Below are 21,830 nucleotides of genomic sequence, written 5' to 3'. Positions count from 1 at the left end.
TAGTAGATGTCAAGTGTATCTCGTCATTGAGTGGGTCACTGTAACTAAAGTGTCCGAAATTATTTCTTAAGGTATTTTACAAATTGTTTGCATATGCATGATTAATTATCATAATGTTACATCATACCATATTATTATTATTATCTAACTTATAAGTCAATTCTTTTTTTTTTTTTTGATTGATCTTGAGCCCGGCAGCTGAGGCCATTAGCTATTTTTAGTTTTTACTGTAGGTTATTAAGTCGGTAGGGGGAGGAACACGTATGTGTTTAGTTTGACAGAATTTTTGATTGGGCACTCGTAGGTATCTGCCATGCCCGGGTGGGGGATGGTGACACTTGTTCTCCGGATACCGTGACTTGTCGCAGCCGACGCCTTAGTCCGCTCGGCCACTCCTTCCCCCTCAAGTAAGTCAATTCTATGTTTATTCGTTTATCAAATATCATTGTGTATAAAAAAAAATAATTGCCGCAATGGAAAGAAACGTTTCAAGACGTCTTTACAAATTAATATTTTTTTGAATCACAACAAAATAACTAAAATCTTAAGGAGACAATTTATTAATTTTAATTAAATATCGAATCTTGCAAAACCAAAACATCGAATGTCTATAAATATTACATCTTTTTGTAGTTTTGATATTTTTAGAAAACTTTAAGACCAATTTAAGAAAAACCTTGTATTAAACTGACTTTTTTGACTTACAAACAAAAATTATATTTTATATACATCGACAAAAATGTTTAATGAAATATCAAATGGTTATATACATACAGCATAAAAACCCAAACTATTTTTAAAATAATATTATGTCTGAAAATACTAATAAAAATGCATTTGATAAAAATTTAAACCTTTAAGTGGAAGATTATTCATTTTTTAATTACAGTAAAAAAACAAAATTTACAATTAATAACCAGATTTGTGTAAATATTCCTGTTTTTACGTTAAATCTGAAGAATAACAAAAATCAAATTGTTACAGTGATAACTGATAAATAAACTATTTTATTCGTTATTTATTAAATCTTTAAATCTATAGTTACAATAAGTAAAACTAAATATTAAGTATTAATTGATTTTCCGGCGTTAGTCAGAAATTAGCAATCCCATTGGTTAACAACACCTCACAACAAATGTTTTTTTTATAATTTGCAATTAATACTAAATGATAAATACTCTAAAAGTGTAAAATCATTAATTGACTATATTTTAAAATCAATTATTTTAATTAAAAAAATGGAATCAATAAATTAAATAGTATAGGTACCTAATGCAAAGAGGTAATATAAAGAGAAAATTGTATGATTTTAAATTTGTTATCTATGGTATTTTATTAGAACAAATTAATTTAAAAATTCATAGTAACGCAAAATGTTAAAATTCTTAGTATTAAAGTGATTAATTAATTTGTAAACTTTATTCGAATTTGTAAAGAAACAAATTACTTTTGCTTAGTTTAATTAACTGAAATAAATTATTTTGACTATAAAGTATAAGAAACGTAATATTCAGATACTTATATTATTAAGAATAATTAATTTGTAAATACATGCTTACCTACATTTATAACTAAATTACAAATATTTTATGATTAATTTTGAATGTTTTTCGTGTTTTGAGAATACGAAAAGTAAAATGAAAAATGTCAAATATGAGGTCGTAATAAATTTAAATAACAATAGGAACACATTATTACACGACGTACATTTATTTGATAGGTACACATGTATATATTTTTTGATATTTTTATTTTTTTATTCATAATCCCAAAAAATATAAAATAAAAACCGTATTAAAATAATGGTACTTATTGAAAACTAATGTAAAAATAATTACAAAAATGTGTAAAATGTATATTACAAATATTATGTTTATCATTGAGGCAATTTAAAAACAAATATTGAGCATGCAATGAAATTAAATATGATCATTGATATAACATAATCGTGTTGGTAATTACGTGAACCTTTTGATTTCAAACCATCTTGCAAAGCTAATCCGTTCGCTGAAACAACAAATTTACAAATATATGAGATATAATTTTTTATTTTATTATCAGTGTATTAATGAGTAATCATAATATTATTGGATGAGTTTAATATAAATTGATAAAAAAAAAACAAAATCAATTGTAATACTTAAAAGTTAAAACCATTTAGGTACTTCTTTATATCTTTGGATGACTTGATTGTCTTTTAAGTATAATACTAAATATATATTTCCACTTGTTAAATAACAATTAATACTAGTTAGTAAGTACCTAAAATTAAGACACAGAACAGATAATAAAACAATTTATCAAGGATTGTTATTCGATATTCATAATGTTTATATTATGTGTGATGATTTAAAAATATGTGCGAGGAATATCAGAAATATTTCACTTCCGATTGCGATATTATTTTTCATCGTTCTGTGTTCGATTTACATTTCCCACTTCACCTAAATTTACATTATATTGTGTGGTGTAACAATTGTGATTTAAACAGGTACCTATATTTCTAGCCATTGTTATTAATCCATCGTGTGAATGGCGAATCAACATTTAAAATTACAGTTGACGTAATAGTGCTGATGAGTTGACATCTATATTAATCGGGTATGAATATTAAACCTTAAACCACGACGTATGCAATTTTGACATGGCTATAACAATAGAACCGGAATTATACTTATTCGTATATATTATAATAACTAATATGTGTTTAGTATAGATGTATCAACCCATCCATCTAATACATTTTGGTTAACATCACTCAACCACTGAAACTCTTCGTACAACTTTATACTTATTGGTACAAATTTATACAACCGACATGCGAAACGATGGTGCTTAGACACAACTAACAAACTATGCGAATATTGTGATTTACATATCAATATATTATAATATAAAATGTATAATAATATGACAATATAAATATTATGTTTATATCAGATTTTACTAGTTATTTGAGTAATAAATAAGTAACCAACAAGGGTTGTGTCAATTCTAAAATAAATTCTGTGAATCAAAAGTCAAAAATGAATGCATTCAATTTTTTTTAAAATATAATTTGTTATATTTTATTCTGTCTAATTTATTTTCTAAATTATTTGTTTTAAATTATTTTGTCTACAATAATTGTATTATAATAACTCACATATTGAATACTTTTACCATATTATGTAAAATTGCCTTTTGACGCTAATGAAAAAATAATAATTATTATTATGTTTACCTGGTGATATAACATGTAGTGTAAATGTAGTAGAATTCGTATTGCCAGACTTGCAAGAGTACTTTCCAGAGTCAGATCTAGTAACACTAGCAAGTGTAAGTCGACTGGCGAAAAAATTCGATGATCTGTCCGTCTCCACGCTTAAACTGCCTCTACGGTCCTATAAAAGAATATTATTTTTTCAATCAGACTGTGTTTCCTTGACAAATATACTTATTTTGTGCCAAATGTACAGACTACCGCAGTAATTAAATTAAATATCTGAAAATATATTTACATTTTTCATAAAGCTTACTTGAAAAGAGATTTTCTACTTTTTTGAAATATAAAAATTAAATTATTTGAAATTAAATATTAAAAGTTTAGAGTGTTAATAATATTGAACTTTAAAATTAAATTAAAATGTAAGAAAGTAAGTCTGAAGTAAATATTATAAAGAATTTAAATTTGATTTCAGAAATTTTATAGTACTCTACATTATATACACAAATTATTACTATTTAATAGTCACAGTTTTATGGAGATTCTATACCGATCGTTTTTAAGGAATGATTGACCCAATCGAATTAGCTGAAAACTTTTATTCCATTCCGAATCAATAGAGCCAACAATCTATAAACTGACACCAACATATGTGCAAATTAAATTATATTACAATCAATGTATCGATTATCAAATGGATTATAAATGTGATGTCGAAAAATGTATAACTGCAGCCTGATATCAAATTAATTTTAAGGTAATCATAGAATATAATTAATAAACTATAATTTATTGGCCTATTGTAATTTAAGCCTTTTATAATGTTGGGTATATAAAATTTGGGTAAATAAATTGGGGTCTTTGGTTTTCAGTCCTGTGGGTTTTTAAAAGGTGGGAAAAAAGGTAGATCTACTACTGGCAGTTAAACTTAGAAAAGAGTTGAAGACCCACCAAGATAAGATGATTAATAAATAGAACACCTGGATCTTGAATGCAGAAAAATATATGGTTGAATATCTAGCAATAAGTATTCAGAGACAATTTTGGGTTAGGTTAGGTTATTGGGTAAAAAAACCAATGGCAGAAGAACTTCAAGGAAGTAAATGAAGATTGCGTGTGTGACAGCCAATAAACATCGGTAGTAGAGGAGTTGCAAGCCTTCGTAGATATGTGTGTCTTATAGACCAAACGTCATGATAAATACCAATCGTATGTAGTTAAGACGCGTCTATTGTAGACCATCATATATGTATGTATGATTATTAGTACTTTATACTACTATAATTATTTATTACATAAAATGTTAAATGTAAAGATTATAAATAAACGATACTGGAGGGGATGGGGGGTGAAGTTACTAACGTCAGTATACCAGTTCTTGATTTCTTAATATTAAAAACCCCTCAAGCAAAGAGTCACTAGTGGGAAACTTCTTAATCACGTCTACCATGTTATATTTTTAGTCTCTTATCACATAATATGCCTATTATGCTAAGTACCTAGTACAGATTGTATATTTCTTATAAAAATAAAAATAAAAATAATAATATTTAAAAAAAAATGCTTGGTCCCTCCCATTCACATGTTTAATAATTGCACTTTAAATAAATTTAAAACTAATCGTATGCAGAAAAACTTTTCGCGTGTAGTTGGTTGCTATAATTAATATTATTCCAGAGCTAGTTATGAATCATAGTATTTGAATAACGACATTGGGTAGAGCTTATAATATTTTACTAATGAATAAATCACAGTTTTTGTTAGAAACTTCAGAAACTTTTTAAATATATTCTCGTTTCTAAAAAGTGAGAAAAATTTTCCAAAAATAAATAATTCATAATTCTAGTTCTAAATGTTGTAACGTCCAAACAAAACCACATTTAACCCTCGAAAAAATTTATATTTTACAGCATTGCCGAGCCCAGGTCTGAAATTTTTCAATTGATTAAATACAATGAATTTTTTTCAACACTTAATATCTATATTATATTATATCTATGCCATTAGAGATAAGTAATAACATTTATCAATTTTACACATATAATTAATATACAAATAATAGGTACATAACATAAATCAGATCACAGAAAATGGTCCACCCAAAAAAGGAATACATTGTAATATAATCTATATAATACAATATACGCATTATACACATAACCCACAGCCACATGAGATATTATTTTTATTGTGGTAAAACAATAACCTTTTGTAACTCAATATGACTATAACCAAAAAATCATCTCAGTAGCTTGTTACTGGATATTTTTCCTCTTCGAGGAAAATCTATAAATCATAAATATATTTTTATTAATAAGTAACTATGACAACAAAAACCTTACGAAAGGTTAGGTAATAACGAAATTAATAAATAATTAAACTAGGCGTTTACGTAATTGCGTAGACGGAGCCAATAGTGTATTATTATTTTCGTAATTTCTAATTAATTAATTAATCGTTTGAACCAGAGCCGTGTTAAGGGGGGGCAAAGGGGTCAATTGCCCCGGGCGCCAAAGTTTTGTAAAAGTAAGGGGGTGCCTTTATTTGCGCCTAATATGCTACCTGTGGCCCAAATTGTAGGGAAGAGGCGTGAATTGCCCCGGGGCGCTGAATTGCTTGACACGGCTCTTGTTTGAACTTCTCTCAATAAATATCCTAACTACGCATCGAAAAATTACGTTTAAAATAAAAATCAAATTGATTGGTTGGGCAAAACTCAACACTTAGTGGTTGAATTAAAAAAAAAGCTTTCTTACCTGACGTATCAAGCCTATAAACTACATATCTGCCAAATTTTACCTTCGTAGGTCAAGTCGTTTTCGAGATTTCGTGTTTAATATTAATTTGGCCTCGCAGAAAAAAAATTTGTATTTATACCAAAAACATATTTATGTTTTAACATTAACTGTTAGACACGGTTGAATTTACATAAGCTAATAATAAAATAAAAACTTAGCTTTTCTGCAGAAGAAATCATTAATATAATATACAATATATTTTACTATTAAATAAAAATTTCATTAATAATCAGAGAATTTGTTTACAGTATAGTTTTGAGCGTAATAATTAATTGATCAAGTAACTGTATTGGACGTTTTATATTTAAATTCAATGATAAATTATAGCATACAAAAAAAATTATGAGCGGAGACAGTCTGTCAGCATAAATTTCAAAGGATTTGTTAAAATTTATATATGTTACTATAAGTAGTTCATTTTTCTATTCGAAGAAAAATTGACCCAACTTTTGCCAAAAATACCACATATTATATTATATGATTAACTATTGTAATATTAAATCATACCATATAGCAGAGGTATTCAAACTTTTTCATCCCACAGCTCATCTGTGTGTTATACAATGTTTTTACAGCTCTCAGATTATTATGAAAAAATTGAAACAATACGAATACAATATTATAGCCAATATCGATGATGATAACAGTGACTTAAGTATTAGAAATAAAACGGTTAATGTGTTTCATAATCGTTTCCATAATCGCTTTGATGATTATAAATAATATTTACATTAATTATACTTGACCTACATTAATTTTGATTCCCGGTGCTTTGATGCAGCTTCCTTCGACAACTCTCGCGACGCCCTTGGGAGCCACGACGTACAATTTGAATACCTCTGCCATATAGTATATTGTTGTTATTAACTTATAGGTCAATACTACGTACCCTCGTTTAATGGTAAGAATAGTGTCATGGTATAAAGTGCTTAAAACGAATCTAAGTATGTTGAAAATGTCATTGAATACAGAAAATAATACGTAATTGAGAATATTTTTAAGTTCCTACAGTTAATATTTTTTGGATTTCAACAAACGAACTAAAATAGTAAAATCATAATCAACATTGTTATTAGTAATTATAATTTAGATAGTCTACACAAATTATACCGATGCATTTTCGATATATTTATAAAACTGTTAAATATACTAATTAAAATATAGGTATATAAGAACTAATTTATAAAGTTATTAAGTTATTAATATTATGTTAAATTTCAGAGTTTTTTTTACTAAAGGGGCTCGGTGCCGCAATTCTACAAAATTTTAAAATTATTTTTTTTGTTTTCAACCTTAATTATTATAATACTTTTCCACTCATCTACTACCCAATACCTATTTAGGAATTGAAAGGGTGTATTATATTGGAAAACAAAATACTTCATGGGAATAGTTCTCAGGCCTTGTAGAATTGTCAGATTCGGATAAGTATTTTTTTCACAAGAAAGTGACAACTCCAATTGGCAACACCCTATGACAAATGATATTATAATTTCCTAATACTAAATTCTAAAATAGAAGAAAAAACCCAAAATATTAGGTAACTAGATCTAAATGTCTACCAGAAACCACCCTCAAAGTTTGATAATAAAGCAATTTTACTGTGGAGCAATAAGATGATGACAAACACAAAAATATCACATACTCACAGCATTATAAATTATAAAACCAATCCATTCATCATTCCACTCAGAATCCAAAAATGGAAATTTAAAATAAAAGTCATCTGAGTTTATTATGATATCAAACTTATTCAGCTGTAAGAAAAAACTAGTAAAATAATATAGTATTTTTTTGATATACATTTTATACATAAAACAATCTAGTTTTAATAATATTATAAATGTTAAAAATTATAAATAATATTGTACACAACGAGTATACATATAATATTATATGTCATTAGATACAAAAGTTTGTCACTGAATGGTTCATATTAACGTATTAATTTTTTTTTTTTTTTTTATTGATCTTGAGCCCAGCAACTGAGGCCATTAGCTGTAGTGGTTTGTTTGTGGGTTATTAATGTTGGTAGGGGAAGGGAACATGTGTGTGTTGGGTTTGGCAGAATTTTTGATTGGGCACCCGTAGGTATCTGCCATGCCCGGGTGGGGGATGGCGGCACTTGTTCTCCGGACACCGTGACTTGCACGGAGAAAAATGCCGCCCGGTGGTCGAGGATCGAGCTCGGACCGGCTGTGCCGAAACCGTCGCGTTAGACCGCTCGGCCACCTCGTTCTCCTAACGTATTAATTATAAATATACCTAAGAGACCTATATTTTACTTACCTCCTAGGTACCCTACAAATGAAAATAGATTATTTTTCTTAAAAATCTTATTAATTTAATATTTTATATTACCAAATAACTAATATTCATATCATAATTTATTTTCTTTCGTTCTCATATTTCTACTTTTGTAGGTACACCCCTCTATATTAATTGTGTAAGGGTAATTTTTTTTTGTCCCCATGAAATATTCCGTTTTTAACGAAATTTTTCTCTATACTTAATACTTATAACCTGTATAAATTTAAATCTTTATATAAATCAATCTGTTTTCTTAAAAATGTAAAGATTAAAAATTAAAGAAATTCGTAAAGTAAATTAAATAATGGTAGGTAGATAGCTACTATAGTACTTCTTGGAAGAATTCATTTTTAATAATAGCATTATTCTTCAAAAGAAAAATACAAAATAAATCATCCAATTTTTTTATATATACGTACGAGTAACACTTAAGGAAATTATGTATGTATTTTTTTTATATTATAAAAATGCCAGTGGATTTCTATTCAGTTGGTAAATGATTTTGCATTGTCTTCTTTAACCATCTTTTTTTATTTTTAAAATTTTCATATTTATGACAATACATTTTAATTAAATTCTAATTTTCATTAAAACATGATAATATACAGAGTTCAGTCGCATACAAATATACAACATTGATAGTAATTACACTTACATAACCTAACTATATAACGATATACGTTATTGAGCCCTACTCGTAGGATTTAAAGTTAAAAGTGAATTCAAATATTCTTTAAACATCAAACATAACGTAAGTATCGTTAAGGTTATACATAAAAAGTAAATTAATTAATATTCCCGTGTTTTGCATTTTGTATTTTTAAAATAATATACATAATTTCCAAGACGATGTATTATTGTATTCTATTTTATTATTTCGTAATTTAAAATTCTGGTTTTAAATCAAGCTATATTGTGTTTTATTTTTGCGTGCTAAGTTGAAATATAAAATTTGCTTAAGTCATTCGTCAATAACACTCCTTTAAAAACCAGTAACCAACAGTTGATTTTAATATACCTAACAGTGAGCAGATGACTCTTACCAACAAACTCTCTGTCCCCGGGGGTTTCATATATCTGATAAAAACCCTGATCCCTATAAATCGTGACACGTATACGCTATATCCCGAAGACGAGGAAGTGATCTAACAAAGTATTAGCGTGATATCGCATTACGGCTATTTAATTTAATTTCGTCTGCCTTGTCGTAATTTTATAAAAAATAAATATAAACATTCAATTACTTTTCATTTTGCTCATTGATGTTCTTTAAAAAAACTGAAATAACATGCATTACGTATTAATTATTATAAATGTTACGAATTTTCAAAACAAACCGAATAAATTGGTTCACTGTTTCCAGCCTGTATTATACTAGGTACCTACGTGTTAGACGTTAGTCCTCAAAAGCAGCTATGCGAGATTTATGGCGATAAGCTTTAACAGTATCATTTCTCGTTCGGAATGTCAGATTAGAATTGATTAATAGACTTTAAAATACAGAAAAATTGTTCGGTTGATATCAACTTATCATTTTTTTTCATGTACCTATTATATTTTGTAAATCCAATTTTTATGTTTTGTCACTTTTTTGAAGAAATCAATTATTTGAAATTGTATTATTTCTACCTAACAAATCACGTTCAAAAATGTAATAACCTAACCTAACCTGATATAAATGATTATAATTTTAAAACTGTTTGAATCATTCAATGATTGAAATATTTTTTTTAAAACCGGGAAACCTGAGTCTGCTGTATAGTAACAGGTGTTAACTTTCAAGTTTATCTCCTCTTTGGGTAGGAGTTAATTATTAAAAAAGGTGATTCATTTAAAATTCATATGAAAAATTGATCTTGAGAAAATATACGGATAGAAATTCATTTATAATGATATTTCATAAGTATTATTATTATATAATTACTTTTTTATTTGTACTAATATGTTCACATATAATTATATAAATATATATATCTAACTAATAACTTATAAGTTATAAGTCAATATAGATGCATTGGAGAATTATGTGAATATGTTTGTAGTATAAAAAGCTTGAAAAGTCTAAATATTTTTTAAATTATATTAAGTCTAAGGACTAAGATATTCTAACATAAATAGCATATAAAGTTCAGGATTATTGCTTTCTAAAATACAACTATTATTTTAGTTTAAACTGATTTTACTTAAATATATTCCGAATTTCTTTCAGTTTTTCGTTTTATTTTCCGTTAAATTACTATGAAAATTACAAGGAATTTCCTATTTACGATAATACTAAATGCATCGTTTTTTTTAATCATAAACCATCACCAATGTTGAATGACTGACCAAATTTTCAGACAATCTAAAATATAATCACTAACTAGTAACTATATTATGGTACATTACATTAAGTCGTAAACCATTAATTATGGTTTTTTCAAATTACGAAAATATGGAAATTATGACATATTTTGATTAAAGTAAATAAACCTAAAACTGTAAAAATTGAACATTTTATACATTTTTAACTAGGATATGATTTTTGTTTTCTCGAATTTTGTAAACATTTTAAATCTAAATGCTTATAAAAACAAATTAGTGGATATGTATTTTTAATATTTACAAAAAACTACCATGAAAACTTATCCAGAACCTTGTATTTAAATTTTCAAATTTCTTGACCAAAGGAAAATTTTAGTATCGGTATTTATACAAAATATTGAAAATATCAAATATATATAAATAGCTCATGTTTCTATAGTTAAGTATTCGGTTTTGAATTACAACAAAAAAGAAAAATGATTTTGTGAAAAACTAGTTTTGAGTAAAAATTCCCTTTTTCCTTAATTTTTATTTTATTTTTCCTAATTATTTAGAAAAGTATTAGTGAATTTTTTAACTTTTACCTCTAGTATCAACTAGATCCAATATTCTACCAGAAACCACCCCCCCCAAAGTTGAAAATGGATTCCTTCTTTTCTTTTTTTTTTTTGAAATTGATACATTCATCGTTCCGCTCAAAATCTAAATAAAATTATAAAAAATATGTCAACTTTCATGGAAATAGATAAAGATTTAAAATATTCTGAAAAACAAAAATAATTTTACAATATAGTGATTTGAAAAACCGTTAATAAATAATATCATAAATCATTTGTCGTAGTATAAATAATAATATACCTATATACTTTGTGATTATTACTGCGTTATTGTTGGATGATATCCAATTAAATACAATTGTTGTAAATACGTATTGATAATCAAAGTATAAAAACTTGACAATTTCCTGGCGGATATAGAAAACTTGCTTTACTTTTATAACGATGTCATGTTTTTATGGTAACTGATTTCAAAAAAAAAAAATGTATACAATCTTTTGAAACTAACATGTGGATGGTACTTCGAGAGCGTTAGAATCTCAAAATTCTCATTATTTTATAAAAGAGTCATGACAAAAAGAACAAAAGGAAAGAAGTTAAATTTACAGTTTAACTACATAGGACTCAAAGACTCTATGTTTGGAGTAGTTTTAAAAATGCAATAATTAATCGTTTTCGTATTTAAAAAGACAACATGACACTAACATATTAAAGTGACCTACCTAAAGTACCTATTCTCACGAGATTAAATTCTCAGCTGAAACGTGCGGAACGAGAGTAATTTTTAGAATAATTGTCAACGTTTGTTTTTTAATTTAATTGGGATCCACGACTCATGAATACAAGGATTTTTTTTAAATCTAATATAAATCTGTTTAATTATGTAGTTAAAATGTCGTAACGAGCAAGTTACCAATTGGTAATACCACTGATTTTATAACATAATATTATATTATAAAATCAATGGTAATACCTAATTTCATTATTTATTTTAGAGTTTATTATTTCGCGATTCCCGGTTTTATATTTGAAGGTGAGGGGGGTTATCACTTTATCAGAAATAGGTAGTTAGGGAGGTCATGTATGAATACATTTGTAATGAAGTTTTGCTAGGTCACAATTTGTAGATATTTGTGCAATGCATAGAACTATAGGTATACTCTTTGGTGTAATGTTATGTTAGTTATCATGGGACATCGGTAATATTATTACGGAGTGACATATTTAGGAAAGCTATTAGATTGAGTGCAATTTCGATGGTTTGGCAAGGCCCTAAATCTATATACTATATGACTAAACTGGTCTTATCATGACTTTTACATGAGTTGTTTGGGTTCTGAGATTTAATTAGGATTTTACAAGAGAATGAAAAATATATTGTCTGAACGAGTAGAACTTACGTTTGTATAATGTTAACTAATTACGATGGTATTATGTACAATGATACCCTCGTCCGAACGAAGGTAGCTATTAATCAACTTAATTGTGTACCGCAAAGCTATTAATAATAATTTATATATTATTCTATTACAATCCAATATAAATGATTAAAACGAGATATTAAAAAATAAAAATTGTAGTTATCGTTTAGGTTATAAACGCATTTATGCTATACAGTTATTAGGTGCTTATATCGGATTCATTCATTAAAAATAATACAAAGGACAACTTCAATATTAATAATAATAAATTAGGAATACAATTGTCTCTGTGGAGTTTATCAATGGTAATAAAACTATTTTTAGTCACCGAATAATAAATAAATAAAATAATAGCCTCATTTCATTTACGATCAACGTATTCGTCATAATTCACATCCAAATCATAACGCTCCCCTCCGTCCCTTATTATATTTGTAGAGTGGAAAACAAATAAAACTGTATAATGACGATATCGTAATAGCGCTATACCAATACGTGATCAATTGAAACGAATTTATGATTTTCGTCTAAATAAATTACAATTTTAAACGAAATATTCAGTGGATGTCTTTACAAGAAGCAGATTTACGAGCGGATATTAAATTCTCCCAAATAGAATTTGGACTATTTTTGTTTATCTTTTAAATTTTTTGACCAATAAGAGCACTTTAAATCATTTGAAATCAAAATTATTTGTGATACAATGTTTTAGTGTTTCATAAAAGTATAAAACTCTATAAAAGCACCCCTTGCCACACGATGTTATTATATTCTGTGGCGATGAGCTCGGCAAAATGTATATTTTTGTAAACATTATATGCACGTATGTATTTCACAAGCCGGTTAAAATAGTTTATGAATTATTATTATTGCCATTTCAAACGGGAAAAAATTATTTGTCTATTTATTATATTTTGCGTTGTTTCTATGTCCGCCGTCCGGTAATTTTGACGTGTCACGTGTGATTTATCGCGTGCGCATATGCAGTCGAATAAATAAATCCTCGTAGAAAGCGTAGCGTGTGGGTGATTAATATAGATCGTGTAATTTAATTATTATTACTATCATTACGTCCGTTATTAAACACAATATTATTATTATATATTTATATCTGGGACCTACAATGTCTGATGAACAAGTAAAACGATCGCAATCGAAGGAATAATAATAATTTTAACCGAGCCCTAGGGGTAGAGTTTGAATTTCGTTTTTATAAAGTCGTACCTGTGTGACATCATCAGGATTACCTCCAATAACCTCCATTACATTACCTATGCGCGCAAATACAAAAATCATTAAGGGATTCGATACCCATTGTCTTTTTTAACAAAACCATACATCTCTAATACATTAGTATAATATATTATATTTCTTACATCGTACCAATAAAACCAGTAATATGTGGTAAAAATCAAAATGTAAAACATATTTAAATTAATTTTAAAGTTTGCATGAGATCGATCATTTCACTTTTTTTAAATTAAATTCTTATTTTTTCCTTAAATTTGATTTAAAATATAAAAATTGAAGAATTCTTAAACAGTGATTAAACGGAATTGAAAAAAATTGGGTTGATCGATCTAAACCTAAACTTTATAACAAATTTAAATGTTTTCAGATTTCTTATCATATAATAAGTTTCTTTCGGTACGTTGGGCACAAAGTTTTGCTTTTTAATGAAAAACATTACTCATTGACTACAGATTGGTGTAATTTGTGTACGTATGCGTGAGCGCCTCGCCATCTCTTTTACACGAGTCACCGCACGCTCATGATAACTTACTATGCACACGACACATACACCCACGTCAGTAGCGTATATCACAAAAAAAATTGATGTTGCTCAAATGATTTTAGGTGACCTAACCCTCATAATATTGTTATACTAGCCTATAAAACGTCCTATTTTTCTACTATCAATACCCATCCATATATTTAAGATGTTGCCTGACCAACACTATATGAACCCTATGTTACACGCCACTGCCACGCATAAACAATTTCCTATATTTAGCTCTTTAAAAACTAAGTATCTAATAGTATTCAATAATATAATTTCAAAGTTGTTTACAACTCGACCATTCGATATTTTACATATTTGTTATGTTTGCACACGAATTCAATAATTGACTCTTTGGTGGGGCATTATAAACCATGCATACCAATATCGAAATGAGCTTATCGTCGTGATACCATAGTATGCTCTGCCGGCCCTGGTCGATCAGTCCGATCCTACAGGTGAATGTTATCGATCCGCCCGGCGTCATTCGCCTCTCTAGCGGCTCGTAGTTGGACGTCTTCTGCTGCTGGTCGGCGGTATCCGACTGTTGTTCGCCATCGTCTGTGACAGACAAAACAAAAATTAAGAAATTATAATACCAATTTTAATTTTAAAAAAAGACTTCTAGATCCTTCTATTATTCAAACACAAAAACCGAGAATGGACGCGTTCAGTTTGCCATCACACACAATAATAATTATATAATAGTATATAGGTAACATAAAAATTAAACACAATAGATGTATTACAACTGATTTTACGTCAGTTATTTTTGTTATTTTTTTTTTAAGTAATTGTATACAAACTATCGTTGAGAAAGATAAGAAGATGAATAAATATTTATCATTATTTCCCTTGGATTACAATTAAAACCACGTAATGCAGGCATTTATCAAAATGTGTTTCCTTCATATACCTATCTACAACACCGGAATTATTTAAAACTGTTGGACCGAAAATCCACGAGTACCTACTATTATATACTGTTCTAAATATATAATAATAAACATTTAGGTACCATAACTACCAAAATGAATGAGACTTGCGGTGTATAAAGGGTCTTATATACGTGCATAACACTAGGATTATAAACGAGAAAACGTTGTTTAGTTTTTCATAAACGCTAATTTAAATTTTTAAATAAACGCGTAGGAATATATTTACTTTAGTGATTCCGTTTTTTACAGTGTTCACAGTTCATAATATCATAAAATGTTTTACAGAGATGTTGACAGTTTATTTGGAACAATTTACTTTCTAAGTTAATGTGCGTAAATTATTCTTTAAAATGTAAATAATATAGTAGATACGCATGGTGGATCTTGGCCTGTGTACAGTTCACATGTCATTTTAATGACAAAAACAACAAGGTTTTTTTTTACTAGACAGTTATGAATATTAGTACGATAATAATTATATTATTTAACGAGTATTGAAAAAGCGGTAAAGAGAGTCTTATATGTGATAAACAGATAACATAATAAATTTAAACAAGGAGTTTCAAGTGACTAAACCTCTCAATTGATGTGTTGAAACTTGAAGCTTAATATTATATTTATTCTCTTCATTCTCCTTAAATGAATACATTTTTAACAAGTAAACAAAATATTGTGTGTGCTCGTTTAAACATTACTAAAGAACCTACATAGAATAACATTAATTTATGACAAGTTAGTCAGAAAGCATGAAAATCGTTTTACTTTATATAAATAATTTTAAATTAGATCCATGACTGTGCATATATTATTGTCATTAATTTCACTAAGAAAATAGAAAACTCGGAGGATGATAATTTAATTGTTAAAAAATAACAACAATAATTATAAGAAAATTAAAATATACTTGAATGAATATATTACAACAGTTAGTGTATAAAAAAATGTATAATATAGATGTTGTTTAGTATCGATAGCTTGAATTTCAAAAGCATAAAAATTAATTCGACTTATCTATGCATTTTCTGTAATTATGTAACATTCGAGGTAAGAGACATCAAGACAAGTAAATTAAGAGGTTCATATCAATGACAACGGTGTGTACCATGATATATTTATACAAACATATCCTAGCCACATGAATATTCGAAAGGTACCATATTATTATTCCATCGTTAATGGATCGAGATATGTTTAGCATAAATTCTAACACAAAACCTACCATAAGCCGTTTAAGTTCCATGATTTATTTATACTACCCGAGCTGGAATTCGTGTTTTGAACTTAAAATATAATTTAAAACTTTTAGTTATATTTGGCTATACAAAGATACTAGATCTTTATATTAAAAAATACCTTATAAAAGTATTTATTGGTTTTATACATAAAATATTTTGTAATATAAAACAATTTTTATCGAGTTTTTAATCTATTTTAAATATAAATTATAATTTAACTTCCATTATTGAATAAAAAAAAAGGTATGTGTAAAAAAAAATAACCTATACACGTTAATAGCATAGTGGTTAGGACTTGGATTTATAATATTTTGTAAGTAACCCCACCTACTATATTCAAATCTATGTACACAATATGCATAATTTCGTATATTTTAATTCAATAAGACATTATTTTATTAATAAAAGGAGGAAAGGAGTTAACCGCTATGCCGTACAGTTGTAGGTGTCGAATGTAGAACGTAATTGAGTGAGTCATTATAGTATTATAATGTATATAATGTATGTGTTAAATTTAAATCATTGAATAGGTACGAAAAACATTTCTGATCAAAGTAATAAATAGATATATATTTTCATAATATGTTTTTTGATATTCCTATTTAAGTAGTTTAGGTATTTTAATATTATTATTACAGTAGGTTGATTTAATTTCTGCCAAAAACATTACATTTATTCTATTACTAATATTTAATTATTAAAATAGTATAGATTTGTATAATTTATTATTTATAGTTATGCGTAAAACTTTCTAGTTTCCCAAATATTATGAAAAATACTGCGATTTTTTTTTTACTTTTGACTCCCCTGTAGGTACAACCAACTATTCACATTACTATCAGAAAATATATCGAAGTCAAAAATCTAAGCAGTTAAATTGTTCCAAAAGGTGATAACAGACATAAAAATAAAAAAACACACATTATTGTAAATTAATACATTCATGGCTCCTCTCAGAATCTATAATAGTAACTATAAGTTATTAGCACGTAATAAAAATATGCATATTATATTAAAAATATTATTGTATTACATACCTACTTATTAAAATAATTAATCAACTTAACTACAATACGTTGATGCTTATTTCTATATAGTTAAAATGTATAGAAAAAAAATATTTAGAATAATAGGGTCTGTATCTCATCGAATGATATTATATCCAATCTTTTAAATTTCTTTCTTACAACCAAAACTTTTAAAAACTTCTTAAGTTTTGTTTTAAGATTTTAACAATCGTGGAATTTGTAGTAGGTAGTTGAACTATATTGACAGACTCTTCAGAATGATATTCTAAAAGCTACTTATAATTTCTTTATTTTATTCCTTTACAATAAAAATGTAATATTATAGGGTCTTGTACAGACTATAACTGCGTCAAAAAGAAACCTTATTATGAACATTTTTATATCAAAAAATATGACTACAGCTAGCAACGTTATACTATTGAAATAGGACCTTTACCTCCGGTGTATTAAATTTTAGTTTTTGTAATGCGTTTAAGGGGCATCACGTGCACGAGGTCTTTCGAATTATACCTATGTAATAAAAATAACGAGGACTGCATTAGGTCATTGTGTAATCCACAACATTTTTCGTGTCATAAATGATCATGCGTATAGCGTATGTATCTTCGGATGAAATATTACATATTGCGGTTCCAATTATTTTGTAATGCATTCTTCCCGTACCTAGGTAGTCGTTTTTCCCCGCCAGTACCATACCTCAAAATTATTTCTACTATATCCACATGGTAGTATTAAAGCAGTTCTGCGTGACAGGTAAGGATCGCCTATTTTATGTTTTCAACTATACCTACTATAGCTGTTTGCCTGTTTAAAAAAAAAAGTATGTTTTCAATAACTTTTACCGGCTATACAATTTTAAATTCTGCATTACAAGTGCAGCATTTCTCATGTATATATTCATTGAATTAACAAAGAACCTTGTTTAAACATTATATATAAATTGTCGTGTATACCATTATACAATACTTAATTAATATATCAATGTTTAGTAAGATAGAATGACAAATGTTAGATACACCAGTTCAGTCATTTAGAATCGAGGACCTGCCATGACTATACATACATAAATAATGTTTCTAACTTACATTATAATTACACTTCTTAGATCAATGTAAGTACTTTGTACTTTGTGCCAGTATATATTATGTATGTCACTATATAATTATATATAGGCACCCAAAGTAAATTTGTATGATTTTTTTTCCTTTCGTAGAAACTATAAAAGTACCTACTTTAATTACCTATGAAAAATATTATAGGTAATTTAAACATAAGAATTCAGAAATTCAAATTTTAAAATAAACAATTTTTGTTAGTACTGTAATAAGGGAGAAATTAAGATCACTTGTAACAATTAAAACAGAAAAATAAACAATTTTTAATTAGGTTTATAAAATATATTATCTTTTAATGATGGTCCAGTGTACCTATCTAACAACACCAAAGTTCAAAAGGTATTTCAAAAAATAACTGTAATAAAATATGAGGGTTTTATAATATTATCTACGTTAAAAACAACTTTTAGTTTTAAAAGTAAAAAAAATGTATTATTTAGGGGGGAAATAAAAGAGTAGTGGAGAAAGAAATTGCACCACTCTGTAACTCCTTAGGAAGTATACTATCTACTAATTATTTTGAATACCGTTTAATTCAACAAATTGTTTTCTGTTTTGTAGGTATGAAGTCAATAAAAATAATGCCAAGTTCTTATAATCACTGTTTGTTCTAACTTTTGAAATAAAATACCGTAAAACATTGAATCAAATATTTTTTTTTTCTTTAAGTTAGAGTAAACTTTTGTACGTTTCTTTCTACCTTTTTTACACATTATAAACAGACATAGAAACTCTAGCAATAGCATGATCTGTATTTAAAACATTAAAACTAAACTGCAAATAAAATAAAAAAATCAGAGTGTTATTACCTAGAAAATAAGTATTTTTATAACTTATTTATTTTATTTTTTAAAAAATAATCTGATCAAAGTTGGAATATTATATTAAAATAAATGGATGGAAATAATAAATTGTCAATAATTCTATATACCGCTAATTACCTATTGGTACCATTTCTGCAAGCAGATACTTAAACTGAATTCATCAAATCACACTTTGACAGATTAATAGTATATTGTGATCAATTTCAGTCGAGGGCGGCGTGTGTGGCACGAGCATAGAGTAATTACTCTATGGGCTCTAAGGGCCTCATTTCTCCAAAGACTGAAATTGCCTTCCCGCACAAGCCACACTTACTATATTTTGTCACTCCTCTGCGTTCATCGATCACGCCATCACGGCAAAGGTAATGCAGGCTGGTATCTATGCAACAACCAGACTATTCTACGCAAACAATATTTCGTGAAAGAAACGATTTAGTTCTATTTATTTTAAGCGTCATGCGTGGAGAACGGGGGTTATAATAAGTATAAGATGTAACCAAAAGTTTATGTTTTATAAGGACCGTGGTATAGATTTCAGTATAAATAATTAAACTGGCAAAGGTGATGCACTATGCAGGGATCTACGCAACCATCAGATTATTCTACGAAAACAACTCCATGAAATAAAAATGTTTACGCGTCATGCAAGGAGGTTATAATATGAATATAAGATGTAACCAAAAGTTTATGTTTTGTAACGACCGTGGTATAGATATTAGATTTCAGTGTCTGGTTGTGCAGGGGATACGCGCGTGGTATGTGCGCCCAACACTTTTTGGGATTTCCACTTTACAGCCAGCTGGACGGAAAAAGGACGCTTTCCAACACTTCAACAGCTATCGAAAACCAAACTTTCGGTGCAGTTGTGACAAAAAAATATAATTAGGTAGGTACCTACTGACGAAAAAAATAATAGTGCATAATAGCTACCTTTTAAATATGATATATTACGTTGTGCTAGTTAGCATTTCATATATTATTAATTAAACTATCAAAACACAAGTCCCACTGGATAAAACGAAATTTTATGAAACATACAATATATAATTCGTAGAATTTCCTTATTTGTACAATACTTTATTTATTCTTTTATTATTTCTTTTACTAAACTAATATTATACAACAGTAAATAAGTCGTATAAAATATTATACTATAAGTATATAAATTTCCTTGTACATGGATTATGAGATTTTGTAGTAATTGTAATCACTCGTTTGACTCCTTGAATTAATGTAGGTAGTAAGCAAAGTGTTACATATAAAATAACTATACCCAAAGTGTAACAAACTGTTTGTTATTACAAACAAATTTATAAACAATTTCGTATTCCATAATATGAATCAAACATAGTTTACTGTAATATATTTTCAAATACTTACAATTAAATCAACATTTTGAAATTGATTATAAGTTATGAATACGGACTTTGAACATAAATTTCCAGTCCAAACTTCATGAATATATACTCTATAAGACTACAACTCATATCAAAGATCATGAATTATAACATTAATTTAAACAAATCAAATTCAAATCGGCAACGGTTTAATAAATTTAAGGTATAAATGAATGTATTATTTGATTTATAGGTGCATGAGGCCAAATGGTACAAAGGCATTGATTTTGTCAAAAATTACAGCTATGGTAACATTTGTAATGACAAAAACCTACGGTCATAAAAAGTTTTGTACTTGGCCCACCCTAAAATTTAAATTAATTTAGTTAGGATTCATTCAATTTGTATGGTTTTAAAATAAATCACAATCTGTCATTGATCGAATATTGATAGTTATGATTATTATGACTTGAAATAATGGATACAATAATATTGTAACATAATGTGCTTATAATTATTATAATGAATGTAAGCACCGCTTTAAACAAGTTAAAAATTATGTATTTGAGCATCATAAATACATGCGTGTTTACCAGCGTCTAAATGCAAGAGAAAATAAATCTATGTACTATTGCAATTGCAATAAGTACATGTTTCTCCTGTAGCAAGTGAATGAACTTTTCATGATCGAAGAGGATAAAAACATAGGTAATGGAGAAATTCTATGATCAGGAATAATCTATCTAGCTTAAGCATAATCGCTATAGAAAAGTCTGGAGAAAAATCGTTAAATATTGACGATATCATAAATGATTCTACTGAATGTCATAACAACATAACAATATAATGTCATAAGAATATTACTAAAATAATATTGTATTATGTGGATATTATTATATAAAAATTTAATTTTTTTAGCCATTTTTATAAACTATTTTCAAAATTAAAGATGATACATTTGTTAAGCTATAATCGTAT

The 21,830-nt window shown here is 27.4% G+C and overlaps 1 protein-coding gene across 2 annotated transcripts in view; it reads right to left on the bottom strand.

Moving 5' to 3' along the window:
- Nucleotides 1-1,831: 1,831 nt before the first annotated feature.
- LOC132941440 (lachesin-like) overlaps nt 1,832-21,830 on the bottom strand; it is a 77,122-nt gene continuing 57,123 nt past the window's right edge. For both annotated transcript variants that reach the window (XM_061009491.1, XM_061009490.1), the window contains 3 exons: nt 14,758-14,936; nt 3,224-3,383; nt 1,832-2,007 (listed from right to left, as the gene is read on the bottom strand). In XM_061009491.1, coding sequence (XP_060865474.1) covers nt 1,877-2,007; nt 3,224-3,383; nt 14,758-14,936 — 470 coding nt within the window. In that variant the 3' untranslated portion in view covers nt 1,832-1,876. The remainder of the gene's footprint in view (nt 2,008-3,223; nt 3,384-14,757; nt 14,937-21,830) is intronic.

This window comes from Metopolophium dirhodum, chromosome 3 (genome assembly GCF_019925205.1).
Source record: "Metopolophium dirhodum isolate CAU chromosome 3, ASM1992520v1, whole genome shotgun sequence".
NCBI lineage: Eukaryota > Metazoa > Arthropoda > Insecta > Hemiptera > Aphididae > Metopolophium > Metopolophium dirhodum.
The sequence above is the reverse complement of the archived record's forward strand: the minus strand, read 5'-3'. Positions and strand labels throughout refer to the sequence as shown.